The sequence below is a fragment of the Monodon monoceros genome, unplaced genomic scaffold (assembly GCF_005190385.1).
Source record: "Monodon monoceros isolate NGI ecotype Baffin Bay Population unplaced genomic scaffold, NGI_Narwhal_1 Super_Scaffold_19, whole genome shotgun sequence".
NCBI lineage: Eukaryota > Metazoa > Chordata > Mammalia > Artiodactyla > Monodontidae > Monodon > Monodon monoceros.
In genome coordinates, this window is record NW_021703775.1 from 80,623,051 (window position 1) to 80,643,914 (window position 20,864).

A 20,864-nucleotide genomic window follows, 5' to 3' on the forward strand; every position below is an offset into this window, starting at 1 on the left:
ATCCTAAGGATGCGAGAGGTAAACCAAGTACTGTACTCCTGGAGTGAAAAGGACGGAGAGCCCAGGAGCCACTGTAGGTACGTGACGGACACGCGGGATGGAGCGGCTGGCCTGCCCCGCCCCCAGCTAGTCCCTCCTTCCGTCGCTCGCCCCGCCCCCTCAAAACCCAAACCGGTAACCTCTACCCGGCTGCCTTCCATTGGCTATGCAAATGAGAGAAGTCTGTCGGGACCAATAAGCCGCGGACACGGCTTGGGGACGTCTTCCGGCCCTCCCCTGCCGCACCGCCCCGCGTTTGCCTCGCGGGCCGAGGACTGGACGTGAGGCGGCGGGGGCGCGGCACGGCGGAGGGGAGGCGGTGGCTGGACGAGGCGGTGGCCGGACTACGCGGTGGCCCCGGACCTCGGCATGGCTCGCCTGGTGCTTGGTAGGCGCAGGCCTCTTCGTCCGGGGGGGGGGGGGGGGGGGGGGCGGCCGGGGGGGCCGGGAATCCCCATGGCGGGCCGCGGACGGGGGAGCGAGCGGGTGCGTGGCCTTGGCCGGGCCCGCGCTGGCGGGGAGGGTCGCTGGCCCGGCCCACGCGGAGGACGCAGTAGGGGAAGCCCCTGGGGCGGTGGGGGAGCTCCGGGGACTGGGGCTGCTCTTGGCCGGAGCCCCCTGCGCGGGCCCTCGGGCAGAAGTGCGGGGCGCGTGGGGAGATGGGGGCGCCCTTGGCGGGGGCGACTTCCTCCCATCCGGGAGGAGCGTGTGCGCGAGCGCGGCCGGAGGCGGGAGCCCCGAGACCGGGCTCGAACCCAGGGCGCCTGGGACAGCTCCGAGCGTGGGGCCGAGTGGCCGGTGCCGGGCTCCGGTGAAGGGGCGGCGTTGGGTGGGCCGGGTGTGAGCGAAGGCCGGGAGCTGCCTTTGAGCCCAGAGACCGTCTATGGCTGATCCCTGGCCGAGGTTGGGTACTGGGGGGCCACCTAGCAGGGGGACCTTGTTCTGGGCCTCGAGTGTGTGCGGGAGAGTCACGGGCTTCTCACACTGAAAGTTGTCCTCACCACCTGTTTTATGGAATTCCCACTTGTAAAAAACCTGAACTATCAAAACCCGGTCCTGAAATAAATCCTTCCTAAAGCGGGTCTTACGATGCAAGAGCACTTTAAATGTGGTTGCACTTCTAACAACCAAATTGAACCCAGACTTTCTGGACTTACGTAAATGTCAGTTTTAGAGACTACAGTAGTGTGGTTGAGGATCCCGTTCCTTCCTGGGCTCCCCTTGGTCCCAGCCAAAGTGCTCTGACAGTGGATACCTGAACACTGTGGATCCAGATAGCAGGGTTTGAGTCCCACCTCTCCGTCACCCCCGCATCTACTAGCTGTGTGGCTGGGAGCTAGTTACTTAACCACTCTGGGCTAGTACTCCATAGGGTTGTTCTCAGGATTAAGGAATTTATATGTCTAAAGAGAGTAAACAAGATCGAAATATTTGCCGTATTAGAAATATTTGCTGTATTACCATAGAGAGAATAGATGAGGGGGAAAGAACTTAGTTTCTGTTCCGTTGCCTGCGAGTGAATTCAGACAGGGCTGTGAAAGAGTGTAGGATTCTTACAATTAATTCATTATTATAATAAATGTAGTCAGCCTTTTGGGGTGCCCTCTCGGTTTCTGGATGAGTGCTTTGGGACCATGTACTCTTGCTAGCAGGTGTGGGACAGAGATGTTAGTGACGTGGATTTAGAACATCCTTTACTACCCTGGAGGAATCATGGGAGGCCACAGATGGCAAAATCATTGCTCACATAGATTCTAGACCCTTGGGTGTTCCGGTTTCGCGTCGGTGCTCGTTATCAGCGAGTGGAATGGCCGTGTGAGTTTTAGAAACAACAGTATTGGTCATCCTTGACCTACTTTATCACCTTAAGTGGGCTGAGGGGTTTTGTGGGGGTAGTTGCTGACTACTTTTCAGCTGTTGGAATTTGTACCTTTTCTAATGCTTTTCTGAGTAGCATGTTTGATTTCCTTGTAACCCTACTAGGTCTTACTGCCTTCTAAGGAACTTAGGTCTTGAACCTTTATCAAGACATTTCCACTGACAGCCACTTATGAGGAGGGAATGCTCCTATGAGAACCAGGCCACTTTATAGATAAGAAAAGTCCAGCCCCCTTACTGGGGGGGGAAAAAGCTCAAGTTCATGTTCTACTGAGTGTCATTAGGCATGACCATCTTTGTACAGAAAGGAGGCCCATTTCTGAGGTAAACAGTCATGGTTCATCCTTTGATGACTCCGGCCTGCTTGACACAGCATGAGGAGGAGAGTACATTGTTTATTGCTGTCCCTGATTGGCATGAGGAGGGAAAGAAGGTAATTCTCCTGCCACAGGCCATAGAATGCCCCTCCTGGGGTTATACTTCTGTAGGCTCCGGTCCTTTGGTTAAAATTTGGGGTTGCATAGCAAGGTACTCTTTCTAATTATGTGGCCTTAGGCAAGTTACCTTTTCTGGTCTCCGTGTCCTGTGCTAAAAATGGGCGTGATGATACACACCACATAGAGTAGATGAGCTACTGGTACACAGTGCTGTGTAAGTGTTATTCTTAGTTAAGATGGCAGTTTTTGGAGGGTACTTGGACAGATACATATATCAAAATGTTAGCCATACCCCATTCCCCTTGTAAGATTTTCTCTTAAAGAGATCATATTTATTTGAGGAGGGAAGAAGTGTTAGAATTTTTAGCATTGGCCTGTTAACAGAAAAAAATGGAGACCATCAAATTATGTCAGTAGTGGATTAGGAACATGATACAGCCATTAAAAATGGTTACATGGGGGGTAATGGGTAATCCATAATTACTTATGTAGAAAATGTAACTTATTTTGAGTGAAACAAGGTTACAGAAGGGAATGTATGTAGTAAGATCACATTTATATAAATGTTTAGGCCTCTCTATAGTGTAGATATGTTAGTTAAGAGTACCCACCAAAATATTAATAGTTCATTCTGGTGGGACTGTTGATAGTTTTTCTTTTTTTGGCTTTTCTCATTTTTGAAACTTTCACAAGGAGCTCAGTATATTGAAAAACTAATAATTCATACGGATTTTTTTTTTTAAAGGAGATAAACGTCTTTAAACGTAGTAGATCTCCATAGAGGATTTTCTAAGACCAGTCTTCCTCTCACGCTTACTCAGAATTAGGACTGTCTCTGCTTAGGTTCTTGATTTACTTGCTTTATTAAATATGTCAAACTCTGTAATCTTTCCTGCAGCACCATCCAATAGAAATATAATGCCAAATTTGTATGTAATTTTAAATTTTCTAGTAGCCACATTTAAAAAGACAAAAAGAAGTAGGTGAGATTAATTTTAATATATATTTATTTATCCAGTATATCTAAAATATCACCTCAAGAGGAAATCAATATCAGAAATATTAATGAGATAATTTACTTTTTTCCCCACCAAGTCTTTGCGATTTGGTGTGCTGTTTACACCTACAGCACACCTCAGTTTGGAGCAGCCATGTGTGGCCAGCGGCTGCCATGTTGCACAGCAGTTAGCAAGGGAGCCTCGCTTTGTTTTGCTTGACCTCCATCCACACCCTTTCCCACCTCTTGAGATGGAAGACGAGGTCATTCGGTTGCAAGCTACCCCCGTCACTGACTCTGGGTTCCCTCCCAGCCTCCTAATTCAGGCATTTTGTTACATTATTCCCTGTACTTTAGCCTCTCCCTCCACATATTTCTTCACTTTGTGCTCAGCTCACTCCCATCTTTAAAAAGAAAGCTTCCTTCTATCCCCCATTTTCTTACTGTCTCCTGCTCTTTCTAAGAAACTTGTTTAAAGAGTTACTGTGTGATTTTCACAGCTTGTCCCCTCCTGCTCTCTCCAGCCCTGTGCAGCCTGACTGCTGCTTACTTCCACTACTGTACCTCAACTGCAGTGGACAGTTTGCAGTCGTTCCTACTTCACCTCCCAGTATTCTTTGTTACTGTTGCTCATTCCGCCTTTCCCCTGGTTTATGTGAAACCACTCTCCTGATAATTCTCCATCCACTGTCCACATTGCAGCCAGAATACTCTATAGAAAGCAAATCTGATCATACCCCCTGCATGATAACCCTTTAGTGGCTTCACATCACCCTTAGTAAGGTCCACAGTTAAGTTCCTGCAATACTAGTCATGTCTATCATTCAAAGGCAGTGTTCTCAAACAGTGTCATTGTTATTCATGCCCATGGCGTACTGAACATTTTTATCTTGAACACTAAAAAGACAACATGGTTTAATGGGTAGAGCTTGGAAGTAGAAGTCAGGGAGCTGCTCTCCCAGTTATATGTGTGACCACAGACGGGCCACTTGCTCTCTATCTGCCCTTGTTTCCTTATTTACAAAATAGGGATGATTCCCATGTTCTCGTTAGTAGTGCTGTGAAAAATCAAGTGGATCCAATGCATTTGAAAGTGATTTAAAAATTCAAAGTGCCTTGTAAGTATAAGGTGGAGGATTTAGCAGTAGAACAATTAACACCAGTATACACTTATTCCAGAAGAAGTTTACCATTGGGTTGTTCAAAAAGTTCCATTTGAAATCTTCCAAATTCTGTTTACAAAGTAAGCATGTGAAACTGTGACTAAGATGGCATATACACACATGCTTTCTTAGAAGACAGGTGAGTCTCTTATAATTCTTTGCATCAAGAGATTAAAAGAAGGAAATTATATGGTCATCTTCATAGATGCTGAAAAGAAAGTAATAGAAATTTCTTTAATATCATTAAGTTTATCTGTTTCAACCCAAAAGCTAGCAAATGGGAAAATATACCTATTAAAGTAAAAAACGTTCTGTTATTTAGCATTATTCTGGAGATATTAGACAATGCAGTTAGAAAGCAAATTATATATTTTATAAAATTTCATATATAACATATATAATTTATGTTGTGTGTCTGTGTATACATACACAGACAAATTTAAGGGAGGTAAAATTCTGACATTACCAGTTCAGAAAACTTGGGTTTTTAAAATATTCAGAACTTGTTTTTCTATGTAATTGTTATAATCTGCATGTAAGTTCCCAGAGTAGCAACAAAAATACACTTGGTCCACAGTGTGGCTAAACTATGCTATTAATGATACAGACTCTCTGTCCTTCCGTTATAACATTGTTCACATGAACATTCTTTCGGAGCTCATCCTGCAACACTGTGAGTGCCTGATGATGTGCCATGGATAGTGTTAGTAGAAAGAAAAATATTTAAACAATCATTGCCCTTAAGAGAGTCACAGTCTAGTAGGGGAGGCAAATAATTATTTTTCCCATCAATAAGCTTTAATAAAGATAGCGTGCTAATACTGCAACTGAATAACACAAGAAATACCATGTGGATTATCCAAGGTCACAGAGCTAGATGTAACTTCCCCATTTTCCAGTGCCCTTGCCCATAAAACGGTGATGATAGTACTGCCTCATAGAGTGTGGTTGTACAGAATGAAGGTGTTAGTGTAGGAAAAGCACTAAGAAGAGTATTTAAATCTGGTCCCAAGGCAGCTCAAGAGATGAGGGTGTGGGCTGTCTGTTCCCTTAGCGGGGACTAAAGTTCCAGGGGCTACAGCAGCAGCCAGGCTGGGGGTGGGAGTTGGGGAGAAGGGGGTTAGGAGAGAGCTGACCCAGGCTGTCCTCTGAAGGGCCTTGGTCAGTTGAAAAGGACTTTGGTGGCCCAGGTTTCCTGTCAGCGTGAACCCTGGTGTTGATGGTGTGCTTTTTGTTGTTACTCCAGGTCTGATGAGCTGTACCCTCTTTATAGCAGTTAATGGTCTATATTCGTCTCGTGATGATGTAATCGAATTAACTCCGTCAAACTTCAACCGAGAAGTTATTCAGAGTGATAGTTTGTGGCTTGTAGAATTCTATGCTCCATGGTAAGTATTATAAAATAGTTGTCAGTTATTTATGGTACTTTATAAAATTAAGAAAAATACTACATAAAAGTGTAATTTTATTCAGCCATCTCGTTTACCTAGTTTACTGATTGTTTAAAAGAGGTAGAGAAAACATCCATGTAATACTAATAAGAATAGATCTCATAATGGCAAAATATAAATAAATAAAAGAGGTAGAGGAGAGGGAAACTGTTGATTGAGTCTGTTAAAGGGTGCAGAGATTGAGCCAGTGACAAAAAAAATGGTGGAAGTAGCTAATAGTTGCAAGAAAGAAGGAAGGAAAAAACCTTCCTTCCTATAATTTTAGGAAGATACATCTTTATGATGAGGTAAGTGGGGTGAAGATGGAAGGGAAATTGATTTTTTTTTTTTTTTTTGCGGTTCGCGGGCCTCTCACTGTTGTGGCCTCTCCCGTTGCGGAGCACAGGCTCCGGACACGCAGGCTCAGCGGCCATGGCTCACGGGCCCAGCCGCTCCGCGGCACGTGGGATCTTCCCGGACCAGGGCACGAACCCGTGTCCCCTGCCTCTCAACCACTGCGCCACCAGGGAAGCCCAGGAAATTGATTTTATGCAGAGAGAATATCGGGCAAAGGAAAGGGAAGAACCAGTGGTTGACTCCATTTTGTTTCTTGAAGAGGGTTGCTTCCAAAAATATGTAATGAGAAAATTTGGTTTGATTTAAAAGTTCTTCTCTTGCCTTACATCTGTTTCTGGGGTGGAGGGGGGGGAACAAACTTGTAATTACCATTGAAGTTAATAGTGCCCAGATTCATACAGCTGACCCTTGAGCAGCACAGGTGTGAACTGCACCAAGTCCACTTACATGTGGATTTTTTTTTTTTCCAACAAATTTGTACTACAGTGTTACACAATCCACTGTTGGTTGAATCCATGGATACAGAGGGCTGACTGTAAAGTTACATGCAGATTTTCCACTGCAGAGGGTCAGCACTTCTAACCCCCATGTTATTCAAGGGTCATCTGTGCAGTCAAAATGCAGTATTGTTTATGTAGTTAAAACCTTTAATGGAAACAAAACAAAAAACCAACAAATACACATGTATAAAATAAAGGCTATAGGATCACAAAGGAAACCTAAAATGTTGGAATAACATTATTAAAATAGCAAATTAAATCTTGATATGATTATGTACTACTCATTTACTGGAACATAAATACCAACATCTAACAGCTAGCTACCATAATACTGAAACAGTGATGAACATAAATGATGTTTAAAGATACCTGCAACAACTATAGTGGTGATAAGAAAATAGCTGTGATTTTTATCTGTGATAGTCACAAGTACTAACCAACTATGATATGTTGTTAATGTTTATAACTGAAGGAAATCCTAAATTTCAATTACAGGTTAATGAAAATAGAGGATTTTTTTCTTTCCCCATCAAAGTTCACAGAGCCTCTCAACTTTTATCCACCAGTCCTTTGGGGATTCATAGACCCCAGCTGAAGAACCCTTGAGTTACAGGGTGTGCTGCTATATTTATATTTGTGGCATTTTGATCTGTCTTTACATTGCTTCACATTGGAATTGAAGGGGATATATACTCTGACAATCTCCGATTTGAGTCCTTATTTCATTAGAATAAATTGAAATTAAAGAGGCACAAAGTCCTGTAAAATTTTGACTTGTGGACTTCTAAGTAGCTCACCGAAATAGCAAAACATACTGTATATGTAGTGTGTAGGATCAGCATTTCAGGACGTTTTGCTGAAAGATCCTGACTTTTAAAATATTGGATTGGACTTCCCTGGTGGTGCAGTGGTTAAGAATCCACTTGCCAGCACAGGTGACACGGGTTCGAGCCCTGGTCTGGGAAGATCCCACATGCTGCGGAGCAACTAAGCCCGTGCGCCACGGCTACTGAAGCCTGCACACCTGGAGCCTGTGCTCCGCAGCAAGAGAGGCCACGCGGTGAGAAGCCAGTGCACCACAACGAAGAGCAGCCCCCACTCGCCGTAACTAGGGAAAGCCCGTGCACAGCAATGAAGACCAATGCAGCCAAAAATAAATAAATAAAATAAAATACTGGATTAAGCTTAAGCCCCTATGAAAGGTGATGTTACATAGTGATTAAGAATGTGGGATCTGGAGCCAGGAAAACCTGTCAGGCAGCTTTGTCACTGGGTGGTATTGGGAGGGTTTCTTAACTTCTCAGGCTCTGTTTCCTCATCTGTAAAATGAAAATGACAAAGCCTGCTTGCAGGGTGGTTGTGCTGATTAAATGAGATCCTGCATGAAGAGTGCTCATCGTGGTGCTGGCACGTGGCATTGGCTCATCAGATCCTTAGAGTCTTAATTAGAAGAAAATATACTTCGTTTAAAAAAGGAAAAAGTCACCTATATAGATAAACTAGCTATGCTGTCTTCATACAATGGGTATTATGCAATGATGAAAATAATACAGCTACCTGTAACCTCGATGACTGATTTAAACATAACAGATTTCTGTATATATAATGTTTAAAAGCAGTTTTCTGTGTGTGTTATATTTCACGATAATTCTTTTCAAGTACTGGTACCTAAAAGATTAAGATTATTTTTCCTTGTGTTCATGTGACTGTCACTCATTCGTGTTCTTTTATCACCACCTTGCAGTATCAAGTGCTTTTCACTTGTTAGCCATACTAAATTGGAACTACATGTGCATTTTTACCTCTACAAGCTGCTTGTGGGAGCCAAAGAACGTTGAGATTTAGGCACTGGAGATCTAGACTCTAAAACAGTTGCCTCATCTATAAAATGAAAAGTTTGGACTAGATCAGGGACTAAATCAAACCTTAATAGGTTTAAGAATCACTAGTAGAACTTATTAAAATACAGGTTCCTGAAACCCTTCTCTAGGAACTCTGGTTTCTTGGGGCCCAAGAACCTGCACTTTGCTAAGCCGTACAACTGGGACCACACGTGAGGCACATTTGACCAGATAAACGCTAAAGTTTCCACTCAGGGAGAGAGTTATGAATGATAGTGTTTGTTTAGACTCTTTAAATACACTTTAACTCAGCAGTAATTTGGAAGCTTTTTTATTATGATATGAAAGAGGATCATAGTAAAATCAGGACAGTGAGTTCCTTCAGGTCACCGATCATGTTTTTTTTAGTGCTCTTCTGCCTGCAGGTCCCCACCCTCAGCGCGTGTCACTCAGTAGACTGTTGGTGAATGTTTCTTGAATTGGGAATCAAGGACTTAACTGTTGCCTTCTTTGTGTTTTCATCCCCTGAAAGGTGTGGCCACTGCCAAAGGTTAACGCCAGAATGGAAGAAAGTAGCAACTGCATTAAAAGTGAGTTTCTGAGATGTCCACATTCACCTGTGTATGTTAAAATAAGTTTAATTAAGCAAATGGGCTTAATGTACAATAGGAAGTTAATTTGCATATTGAAGCCCAATACTCTTGTTCTGGTGCCAAAATTATGTAGGGAGCAAAGGGATACTGTACATTCTAATTTTTATCTTGTCTACTTTTGTTAATCCTGTTGCCCAGTTAAATGGCATAATTATGCTTAGCCGTGCTGATTCTGGGAGCTGCACAGTTTCCTCACAGGCTGACTTGCATGTTGCCCAGCTTTCCATTTAGGAATGGTTTCCCAGGCTAAAGTTCTCATTGATTCTGTTGGCAAATGGAACCTGGCCCTTTACTATCTTGTCTCTGAGTCTACATCATCAGATGATGGGTTCTTGTGGAATCTGCTCTGGTTGAAAGAAAAATAGATATTTCTTTTATGTTTGCACAGGATGTTGTAAAAGTTGGTGCAGTTGACGCAGATAAACATCAGTCCCTGGGAGGTCAATATGGCGTTCAGGGATTTCCTACCATTAAGATTTTTGGATCTAATAAAAACCAACCAGAAGATTATCAGGGTAAGGACTTTTCCTAATTACTTCATTCCATTGGCTGGAATTTTAATTTGAGCAGGTAGGTAGAAAATAGGGAACCTGGGACTCTATAACCTGTTGGCCCTGCTACCTGCAAGTTTCTTACCCTCTTCGTGCCTGAATTTCCTTATCTGTCAAATGGTATAGAGTAATTCCTACCTCTTCTGGGTTGCTCTAAAGATTTAATATGTGTCAAACAGGTAAAAGTTTTTTTATTACTGTTTATACTAGGTTAGGCCCACGGGCTTAGCGATGGGAGAGTAATGATGTTTCGTGCTTCCCTCTTTTTCATTACAGTTTTTAAAAAATACTAGTTACTGAATATTTTATAGTTAGTTAATATTTAATAAGTTTCTGTAATTACTTAATATTTGAAAAGATCTGCAAGTGTTTTCTTGCTCTGATAGCTCGTCCCTTCACTGTGGGGCAGGTCTAGCATAGCAGCGTGGAAAAAGAAGAGTCCTGTAATTTGGAAGTCAGTTTAAACTATTGCTATTACTATGGAGTATTTTGCCCATGAATCTTTATGCCTTGTAAACATGTATAGTATCTGAATATTAAAGCTATTATTTAGTCTTTTAAACTATTGATAATAAAGAAGTCCCACAAGTTCTTCATTTTATAGACAGTGGTCAGTTGTATCTGCTGTGAGTCACTGAGGCAAGTGGGCAGAGGATCTTGGCTCAGACTCCCTGTTCTTTTACAGAATCGCCTGTTATTTAAGATGTCACAAAGCATCATATTTAAGACACTCAGAATTGCTAAGTTGAGCCATATCCAGGGTGCAATAAAAGTATTGGGCGTAATGTATTTAAAGTTTAAATTATGGCTCATTTGATCTTTTTTAAAAAAAGATTTTGTTACAAGGGGCATGTAAGTGACTAAACTTAGAGTCTAAAATCTTAGGTTTTGCTTTATGTGAGAAGAACAAGTTTTCAGGGTTGGAGGGGGGGAGAATCAGCATCACGATAAAAACAAAGTGACTGTTGTCTTATCTGTACTTGGTGTCCTGCATTGTATCCAGCGGATTGAGAAAACATTCCCAGAAAAGGGAATGTGAAGGGAGCAGAGAAACCATAGCATGAGCTTTGAAGATAGCCTGGCCTGGGTTTAACTGCTGGCTAAACAGAATACCTTATCTCTCTGGATCTGCTTCTTGGTTGTAAAATGGGGATGTGAAAATCTGTTTTAGGCTACTGGAAGTTTCACTGAAATAGTACATGTAAAGCATGTAACTTGGTAAATGTCTGTGTGGTTGGTACCTCACCAAGATGGGGGTCAAAATACTTGGGGATGAGGCCTTAGACACATCATTTCTCCTAGACTCCCCAGCTCTAAAGTTCCATAAAATGATCAGTTTCATTTTTCTGACTAACCACCTGCTTTTCTGCTTTGGAAGATAATTTGTTCATTTTGCTAACTTGTAAAAATGGAATGTTTAGAGCAGGGGTTAGCACTTGTCCTGCTGCTTGTTTTTGTAAATGAAGTTTTTCAAAACACAGTCACACTTGTTCATTCATATGGTCTATGCCTACTTTCACACTAAAACAGCAGAATTGAGTAGCTGCAGTAGTATGGCCTGCAAAGATGAAAATAATTACTGTTTGGTCTTTTGCAGGAACAGTTTGCTCACCCTTGGTCTAGAGTGAGAAAACCCTCTCTGTCTTTTTCCCGAGTGTATTTCTTTTTTTTTCTCTTTTTTTTTTTTTATATTTTCACTTTAAAAAAAATTATTTATTTGGCTGCGTTGGGTCTTCGTTGCTGTGCGCAGGCTTTCTCTAGTTGCAGCGAGCGGGGGCTACTCTTTGTTGCGGTGCACAGGCTTCTCATTGCGGTGGCTTCTCTTGTTACGGAGCACGGACTCTAGGCGTGCAGGCTTCAGTAGTTGTGCCACGTGGGCTCAGTAGTTGTGGCTCGTGGGCTTTAGAGCACAGGCTCAGTACTTGCGGCGCATGGGCTTAGTTGCTCCATGGCATGTGGGATCTTCCTGGACCAGAGATCAAACCCGTGTCCCCTGCATTGGCAGGTGGATTCTTAACCACTCTGCCACCAGGGAAGTCCCCCTAGTGTTTTTCTTGATTTGGTATATTTCCAGGTGGAGATTGGTGGTGGAAGGGGCACTGGTTCAGAAAGTGGAGGTGTCTGCAGTAGATAAGGAGCAGAAGGCTGTTTTTATGTTGAAGTCTTGCCTTTCTGTCTCAGGAAGTGACATACTTGGTAATCTCAGCCAGGATGTAGTGCAGGATGATCTGAACACACTCCGAATGCTGCTGTTGTGTATTTTCTTTCTAATGTCAAGTCTGAAGCGTTCTCAGAAGTTTTTAATCTCTTCCTGGGCAGTTTGATTAGAAAACTCTATTTTTAAGAAAGAAGAAAGAAGAAACTTTCTAAAAAGATTTTTTTAGTTTTGCCTTTAAACTCTGAAGATAGTCTCAAGGCATATATTATCCATATTCTTCTGAGTCAGTTAATAGTCCCCTAACTTCTTCTTGAGGACATAGTTTTTGGTAAACTTCCAAAGGCTATTGTCACTATCTTTAATACGGGGCTTGTTACTTCCTATATTAGGAGTAAGTTCAGCTACAGAACCTAAAAGCCCAAAATAAGTGTTTTAAGCAAGGTAGAAAACAGTGGATTGCTTTCCAGTTTCCTAGCTTCGGACCCCTCGTATCCTACTTCTTATTATCTCATAGAAATAGTTTTTCCATTTGCCTCATTTGGTACTTTGTGTTTAGAAATTTCCCCTGCTCTCTTAACTAGATAACCTTCTTTTTCATCTGTGTACGTGTTATACATTCAGTAAACATTTGTGAACTGTTCTCAGTAGTAGATGGGATTTATGGGTGAACAGAATGTCCTCGTTCACAGTAATAACCTAACACTGAAGAAGAGGATTTAGTTTTTCCCAGCGTAAAGTCTAGCAGGAAATACATTCTGGAAGAAACTGGCTGTCTTAAAGATACACGTGGTGTTAGGTCTGTTTGAACATCAGATGAAGCTGACAGGTATGTAAAGGTTCAAGTCTTCAGGTAGCATCCGATGTAGGCTCCCAGCCCGCCCGCCCCCGCTCACCTGATGGCCCGTTGTCTTCCCGTAGGTGGCAGAACTGGTGAAGCCATCGTAGACGCTGCTCTCGGTGCTCTGCGCCAGCTCGTAAAGGGCCGCCTTGGGGGCAGGAGTGGTGGATATAGTTCTGGAAAACAAGTAAGGCTGTGTATAATGTCAGTTTTTAATGTGGCATGATCTTTAAGCCTGACTGTAAACTCCGCGTAGAAGATAATTACTTCTTAAAATATTTTAAATTGGTGGACTTTCGGTTAAAAAGTAATAGGAGGTTGACTCCCTCCAAAAGGGAGTCAGACACCCAGCCTACTCGCGTGGCCCCTCAGAATCACTGTCGCCATAGCCAGTCCTAGGGCATCCGCCACAGCCGCAGGCCGGGAACCACGCCCCGAGATGACTTCCTTGGCCCAGGGCCGAAGTACAAGAGTTTGGCCTACAGTGGGAGAAAGAGCCCCAGGCCGTGGGAGTGGGAATCTGGCTTCCATGGCGTTTGTAGTTCCAAAGTGGAGAGAGGGAGACCAGCTCTCCTCCAGGTCAGCTTTGGGCAAACGTGGATGAAATTTGGATGACCTCCTGGCCCGTGTCTGTGGCAATCAGGCTGAAATCCCTGGGCATCTTTACATAAATGGACAGGGAAGAAGATTCCTGTTCTCTGGATTGGTATTGCAGATTCCCGTGTGTGAAATGTGGCGTAGTTATGTTCTTGCGAAAAGGCATTGAATTCTCCCTGGTACACACAGGCACACCTCGTTGTGTTGCATTTTTTACAGAGTGAAGGTCTGTGGCAACCTTGTGTCGAGCAAGCCTCTTGGTGCCATTTTTCCAGCAGCATTTGCTCACTGTGTCACATTTTGGTGATTCTTGCAATGTTTCAAAGTTTTTCATTATATTTATGGTGATCTTGATCGGTGATCTTTGGTGTTACTATTACAAAAAGATTATGATTTGCTGAAGGCTCAGATAAGGGTTAGCATTTTTCAGCACTGAAGTATTTTCTAATTACTGTATGGTCATTGTCTTTTAGATATAATGCTAGTGCACACTTACTAGACTACAGCATAGTGTAAACATAACCTTTATGTGCACCAGGAAACCAAAGCATTCATGTGAGTTGCGATGCTCACTTTATTGCAGTGGTCAGGAACCGAACCTGCAGTATCTCCAAGGTCTGCCTGCGTGTGTACACACAGCCCTTCACTCTTTTAGGAGGCCAGTGAGACTAGCTTCTTTAGACAGACTCAGAGCTTACCAGAGATTTCATGATTTTGCCTTTTGTTTCAGACTTAGACATTTAATGAGCACAGTAGTATTTCCTACCCCTGTGGCTTTTGGCCCAGGCAACCGAAAGCATTGTATCGATTCTGACTGCTTTGTGGGTTTAGTACTGAAGAAGACTCTTTGAAAAGATAAAAGGATTAAATGTTATTTTTAGCTTTCTTAAATGATAGGGACTTTATGAAGAGGTACTAACTGGATGTCCTGGGATGAACCAGCGCTGTTCTGAATTAGAATGGTGTTATTAAGGTGGTTCTTTGAGCCATGCTGAGGGTTCTCTTAATGAAGATAGCAGGGGGGGGGGTGGAGTTCAGATACACGTTCCATATTACACTGAGGGTACTGCTAATTGTTTGAAAGTAAATACTGTTTGCCAAGTAAAAAGAATAATATTAAGGAATGTCCCCAATCTGAGTAAAATAGTTTTCAGTTGAAATAAGAACTCAAAACTTTTAAGTTGTAGAAATGATTATTGTTATACATATATTTAGAATAGGATTAGTGTTCGTTTTGGCCAAGTTGTAACTTAAGGTTTAATGTCACAAATGACAGGGTAGAAGTGACAGTTCAAGTAAGAAGGACGTGATTGAGCTGACGGACGACACCTTTGATAAGAGTGTTCTTGACAGTGAAGATGTTTGGATGGTTGAGTTCTATGCTCCTTGGTGTGGACACTGCAAAAAGTAAGTGCTTTGTACCAGGTGCTTTTTTAAGTCAAGTGCTTTTAGTCTGTCCACGTGGCTCACTTTGAAAGAGCTGAACCAGGTCATAGGTAACCTCCAGGATCTCCTCCCCAAAAGCTCCGGCTCTGAATGAATGTTAAACGTCGGCATTAGGGCCGAGTGTTTCCTCTTGTCGTATTTTCAGTGATTAACAGGGAGCCGGCATCCAGATTTGGGGAGCGTGGTGGACGAAGGACCAGGAAGTGAATGTGAAGGGGGCATCATGCCTTTCGTAAAGCTACACACAGAGTGTTTCCCAAGTGTGATTTAACCGGATTGGGCAGAAATGCACACACCAGTTAAAGTATTTGTGCCTACAGTTAAAATACACTTTTAAAGCACAGGTATTTTTCTACAGTCTAGAGCCAGAATGGGCTGCGGCAGCTACAGAGGTAAAAGAGCAAACGAAAGGAAAAGTGAAACTCGCAGCTGTGGACGCCACCGTTAACCAGGTTCTAGCCAGCCGATACGAGGTGCGTGTGCTTACGAGGCTGGTGTCTTTGTGAGGTGCCCTGTGTTTTCACCTGCTACACCGTCTAGTACTCCTGGGCTCTCTAGGACGTGGGAGCGGGGAGGCTAGCCGTTTTGTAATGACAAAATTAAATCGTTCTACTGTTGTAACAAGTGAATCTGGCACTCAAGACTGTTGGGGGCTTTTTAGTTTTGTTTGTTTTGTTTTCAGTATCGCACTGCCTATGTGTTTAATGTGAGCCCGAGCTTTCGCAGGTTATTCGTACAGCTTTTGAAGTTGGTTCATTTGTTCTAGAGCACATAGACTGTGTTAAGTATATATCCAGGGTTTGAATAGGATTCGGCTAAGCCTGGCAGTGAGACTGTTAAAACCCCCTGATCAACAGACCTCTGTGTGCTGTCCCTTACACATCAATGCAGGCTAGGGAATATTTTTGTTACATTAAATTACCTATAAGGTAGTTTTAGAAACCATAAAGATCTTATTTCTTATGAAATGGTAATTTGATTTGTACTCTGATATTTTTTAATAGATTAGGGGATTTCCTACAATCAAGATATTTCAGAAAGGCGAGTCTCCTGTGATTTATGATGGGGGACGGACGAGATCCGACATCGTTTCCCGGGCCCTTGATTTGTTTTCTGATAACGCTCCGCCTCCTGAGCTCCTTGAGGTAATTAAACCTCTTCAATCACTCGTAGTAAGGGAAGCTTTTCCAGGCTGATGATAGAGGATATTAAAGCAGTAATAGCTTGCTGTCTTTTCCAATAAGCTCTTTCTCTTCTCTTTTAAAATTCTCTCTTTAGAGTGTTTTTGTACTTTCAGATGGGGAAAACTTGTCTGAAAATGGCTGCCCGTCATAAGTTTTAGTGCCAAAATAATCGCCCTGTGAGCAGAAGTGTACCTTAGCGTCTTAAAGATAGAACGAATCCATTCTTTCATGTATCGCTCTCAAAACAATAGCTAACATTCATTGAGCACCTGACCACGTGACAAGCACTGTTCTGGTGTGTCTTTGTGGACTTTTCTCATTTAATTCTCCTCTGAACACTTAGAGGTAGATACTGTTTTTAATCTCCATTTTAAATATGGGGACACAGGCACAGAGAGCCTCAAATTCATGTAAATATGTGATACATGTAAATGTGTCTTTTTTATCTGTCTAAACGACTAAATGTCGTAACCAGGCTACGTGCAGGTATTCTGACTGTGTGTATATACAAATGCCTCAGCACCACCGCGGATAGATGGCTGAGGGATAAAAGCAGAAGTCTTCACAGAACGTCTCGTGGTGTTTCTGTAACGCACACAGAAGTGTTACTTGGGAAGAGGCTTATCTAGCTCTTGAGTTGCTTTGCTCTTAACGAGAGTGACGACGCTCACGCCAGCTTACCTCTGGGCTTTGTGTCACGTGGCCTTCCAACACCCTGTCTTCTGCGCCCCGCAGATCCTCAGCGAGGACGTCGCCAGGAAGGCGTGCGAGGAGTACCAGCTCTGCGTTGTGGCTGTGCTGCCGCATATTCTAGACACGGGTATGGCGTGCCGCTTTCCATTCATTGTGCTGTGTTCCTCGCTCTGAGAACGATTAATTGACAGATTAATTTTACCCATTCCTTTATTTTTACCTTAAAATTTTTTTGTCCATTTACATCAGGAGCTGCAGGCAGAAATTCTTACTTGGAAGTTCTTCTGAAGTTGGCAGACAAATACAAAAAGAAAATATGGGGGTAAGTTATCGAACTGTCTCAGTGTCGTCCAGGTGGGAGAGTGCAGCGCTGCGCGAAAGCGGCTCCCTCTGTGTTTTCTGTAGGCTCTGTTCCTGTGCTCACTTTGGCATGTTTTTCTATTTAGGATATAAAAACACTGACCACCTAGGAGGAAATGAAGTCATGCAGGACTCTTATTTATAACACGCTTATTTGTACCCCAGCACACTTTTTCTTAGAGGAATCGTGTTCTGATGGCGGTTGGGTTCTAGGCTAGCAGGCAAAAACGCCATTAGTGACAGAGTTCAATTCTTAGCACAGCCTTGAAGGCTAGATAAAGAAAGCAGAAGCAGAGGTGTGTACCCTCTTCTGAGTGAGGGCCGGACGCAGGCAAATGTTTAAAACAAAGCTTGTCTCTGTTTCCATTGTATTAATAATCTTTTTGCTCCATGTCGTCCGTATCCGCTGCTGTCCCAGGCACCACGTGTCCCTGCTGTCCCTCTCACAGTGGCCTCACACCGCCTCCGTTAGTCCAGCAGGTGTTTACTGTGTGCCTGCAGAAGGCTGCGTGCCCAAGTTCCTTATTCTTCTCCCTTGTATGAGTGGAGGGAAGAGCTTTTTTTGGTTTGTTTTTTGAGCGTTTTCTCCTTTTTTTTCTTGTGGCCTCTCTGCGGGGCATGCGGGATCTTACCCCGACCAGGGACCGGACAGCCCGGGAGGCCCCAAGGGCAGAGATGTGGTTGAGCATTTTTGTATGTATTAAATAATGGCACATCCTTAACTTCTAAAAAGAAGTTGTTACACTGCTAAAGTACGTGCTTAATAACCCAAACGATGTCGGTAGGATTTCAGGTAACAGAAAATTCATCAGGTTTGTTGGACAGTATTTTGGGGACTGAGGGGAAAAACAGTCCTAGAGATAGACCAGTCCGTTTGGGGGACTTCCGGGGTTAGGGTCTAGGGAACATAGGAGAGGAACTGTAGTTACTTCAGAGCACATCTAGAACACATTATTTTAAAAACTAATCTTGAATTTTTCATTTATTTTTTCACCTATTTCATTCAAAAGATGTGTAATCTTTTGTTCTTTAATTGATAGTCAGGTTCTGACTAACTCAAAAGGGATCTTTGCCCTAAAAACCAATCTGCTTTTCTAGGTGGCTGTGGACAGAAGCCGGAGCCCAGTCTGAACTTGAGAATGCGCTGGGGATTGGAGGGTTTGGGTACCCCGCCATGGCAGCTATTAACGCACGCAAGATGAAATTTGCTCTTCTGAAGGGATCGTTCAGTGAGCAAGGCATTAATGAGTTTCTCAGGTAATTCCTTGCTTCTTTGAGTTGTTTTTGTTTTGTCTCTTTGTTTGGTTCTATTGTGGTAATTGGTTCCAAACTAGATTTATATAGACTAGGCAATAAATGGAATAGTTTTGTATTTCACATTTCAGAGAATTAACGTTTATAAATTAGAGCTTTGGAGTCGTCTTCCTGTGCCGTGGAAGTCTTCTACTTAGTGAGTGATACTAGCACATTCCTCCTCTTGGGCCACCTTGCCATTCTGTGCACTTGACATTGGGCTTATCCTCATTCTCATAAAGGTCTCCTATGGGCTACAAGCAGTCCCGTCTCACCCACTCCCACCCTAGGATGCTTTGTACCCCTGACTTCAGGTGATAGAGTTTCCACCCCCGGGCACTGGATTTAGAATGTAGTTATTTGAAAATGAGTGCACTTACTGAAGTGACTCCAAAACGTGCAAACAATATGATAGGTTCTCAAACTCAAAACCAATTTACAGAGCTCGCTAAGCTGCCCTGTTGTTCAACTCATCCTAAAACTGACTTAGTCGTCATTTAGGCAAATACAGAATGTTAACCCATACTTTTTCTTAGATTTGTGGTGATTGGATTAATGCCTCTTCCCTATTAACTGTGAGTTCCACAAAGTTTGAATCTTTTACACAAAACTTTACCCCTAGTCACCACTGTAGAGCCTGGCTGGTAATAAGCTCTTATAAATACTTATGAATGAACGATTGACTTCTTGTCTCTGGAACAGTTTCAGTTAGGAAAGGCATCCCTACCCTCAGGGACATTGGCAGGAAGACTACTCGTAAGTGTGCTTCATCCTTTTCCAACAGCGAATTCCAATCTAGAAAACCTTAGAGCTCTGAGTATAGGAGAGTAGTAAGTAACCTTGAGATTAAGCCTCTGGACTCACGTAAAGTACAGAGGAGGTAAGTGCTTCCAGGAGCAATAGCATGTTGTAAACTTGAGGCAGTTACTTTTGCTTGAGATCATACAGGTCACTGGTTCTCAAACTTTGTGTCTTGGAGTTAACAGAAAACCTCAGATTACCAGTGGAGAAAAGTCTGTGGTAATGAATAGGAAGGAAACAAAACGTGGCAGTATGCTTGTTTCTAGCCACATGTGAGTCTTCTTTTCTAAGGAGACTGAACTTGTACGGAGCATGTCACTAGTGAGGAGACTGCCTCCAGCTGGCCGGGGTGGGGCCTGGCAGAGAGCTGGCGGGTACATCTGCTTGGTGGCGAGAGGCACCAGCGTACGTACTTGAAAAACCACACACCTGCCACGTTCTGCCTGGCTATTGGAAAACCAAGGACAAAAACCATCAGTGCGTATACGCAGGTCGTCAAACAGCCCATAGAAGTTAATGGTAACAGTGAAGCTAAACTAACAATTTATAAATGTAGGGGCAGCAGTTGAACACTGTGGTCAACCCAAGGTGACATTAGTGCTTTCTGCATCTTTCCTTAAGAATATCATGTTATGGGAGTTCCCTGGTGGTCTAGTGGTTAAGATTCCGGGCTTTCACTGCCATGGCCTGCGTTCAGTCCCTGGTTGGGGAACTGAGATCCTGCAAGCTGCACGGTGTGGCAAAAAAAAAAAAGTCATGTTACGTTCTATTGGAGTAGCAGCCAGAAAAGGCAAGTATATAATTGTGCATTACGCCCCCAGAAGTGAAAAAGGGCTTGAGTCATATATTGGCTTGGCCAGAAAGTTCGTTCACGTTTTTCCGTAAGATGTCAAGCGAACTTTCTGGCCAAGCCGGTATATGCGTTCGTGGCCGTTCAGTTTGAAGGCGGTGGCCATGCTTCTCCAGGCTTTCTTAGTTAGAAGAGAGATCTGTTAGCATTTAGCCTAAAAGGAAGATGGAGCCAGAGGGCAAGTGCGTAATTGAGCAATTAAAAAACCTTTTTTTTATTTTTTAAATGATGATTGAACTCTCTGCCCTCAAGGTTCTGTTCCTTTTTGAAGGTTTGACATCTTTCCTCTAGTCTGTTTGCTTTTGCCGCTGACATTATTAAGTAGGAAGCTAGAGGCTGATGTCCGGAGATAATAAATAACCTGATTAAGGACACAGAACTAGTAAGAAGCAGAACTGCTGACTTTTTATTATATACATGGGTTTGTGTTTCCCACATAAACCAGAGCCTGGATTGTCCTGTGCCTTTCCCTAGTAAATTGAGCCGTTCTGGCGGAGGTAGTAGCCTGCGTGTGACACAGGTCTGACTTATTGCGCTGAATACCTCTGTTCTACCCATACAGCACAGTTCATGGAATGGTGGTGAAGTGGGCTTTTACATATTTATAATCCTGTTTTCTGAATGTAACTGGTGTGTGTACATCAAGGTTGCTCAGCGTGGGCGCTCTCAACATTCTGGGCCCGGTAGTTGTCTGTCTTGTGCATTATAGGATGTTTAGTAGCATCCCTGGCCTCTACCCCCGGATGCCAGCAGCGTACACACACACACACACACACACACACACACACACACACACAC

The 20,864-nt window shown here is 43.3% G+C and overlaps 1 protein-coding gene across 1 annotated transcript in view; it reads left to right on the forward strand.

Annotated features, from left to right (window-relative positions):
* The first annotated feature begins 288 nt into the window (after window positions 1-288).
* The window catches only part of PDIA6 (protein disulfide isomerase family A member 6), a 22,965-nt gene continuing 2,389 nt past the window's right edge, over window positions 289-20,864 (forward strand). Inside the window, exons 1-11 of the mRNA XM_029231958.1 lie at window positions 289-427; window positions 5,761-5,902; window positions 9,175-9,232; window positions 9,684-9,810; window positions 12,923-13,029; window positions 14,716-14,846; window positions 15,244-15,358; window positions 15,890-16,030; window positions 16,805-16,889; window positions 17,012-17,084; window positions 18,221-18,379. Coding sequence (XP_029087791.1) covers window positions 409-427; window positions 5,761-5,902; window positions 9,175-9,232; window positions 9,684-9,810; window positions 12,923-13,029; window positions 14,716-14,846; window positions 15,244-15,358; window positions 15,890-16,030; window positions 16,805-16,889; window positions 17,012-17,084; window positions 18,221-18,379 — 1,157 coding nt within the window. The 5' untranslated portion in view covers window positions 289-408. The remainder of the gene's footprint in view (window positions 428-5,760; window positions 5,903-9,174; window positions 9,233-9,683; window positions 9,811-12,922; window positions 13,030-14,715; window positions 14,847-15,243; window positions 15,359-15,889; window positions 16,031-16,804; window positions 16,890-17,011; window positions 17,085-18,220; window positions 18,380-20,864) is intronic.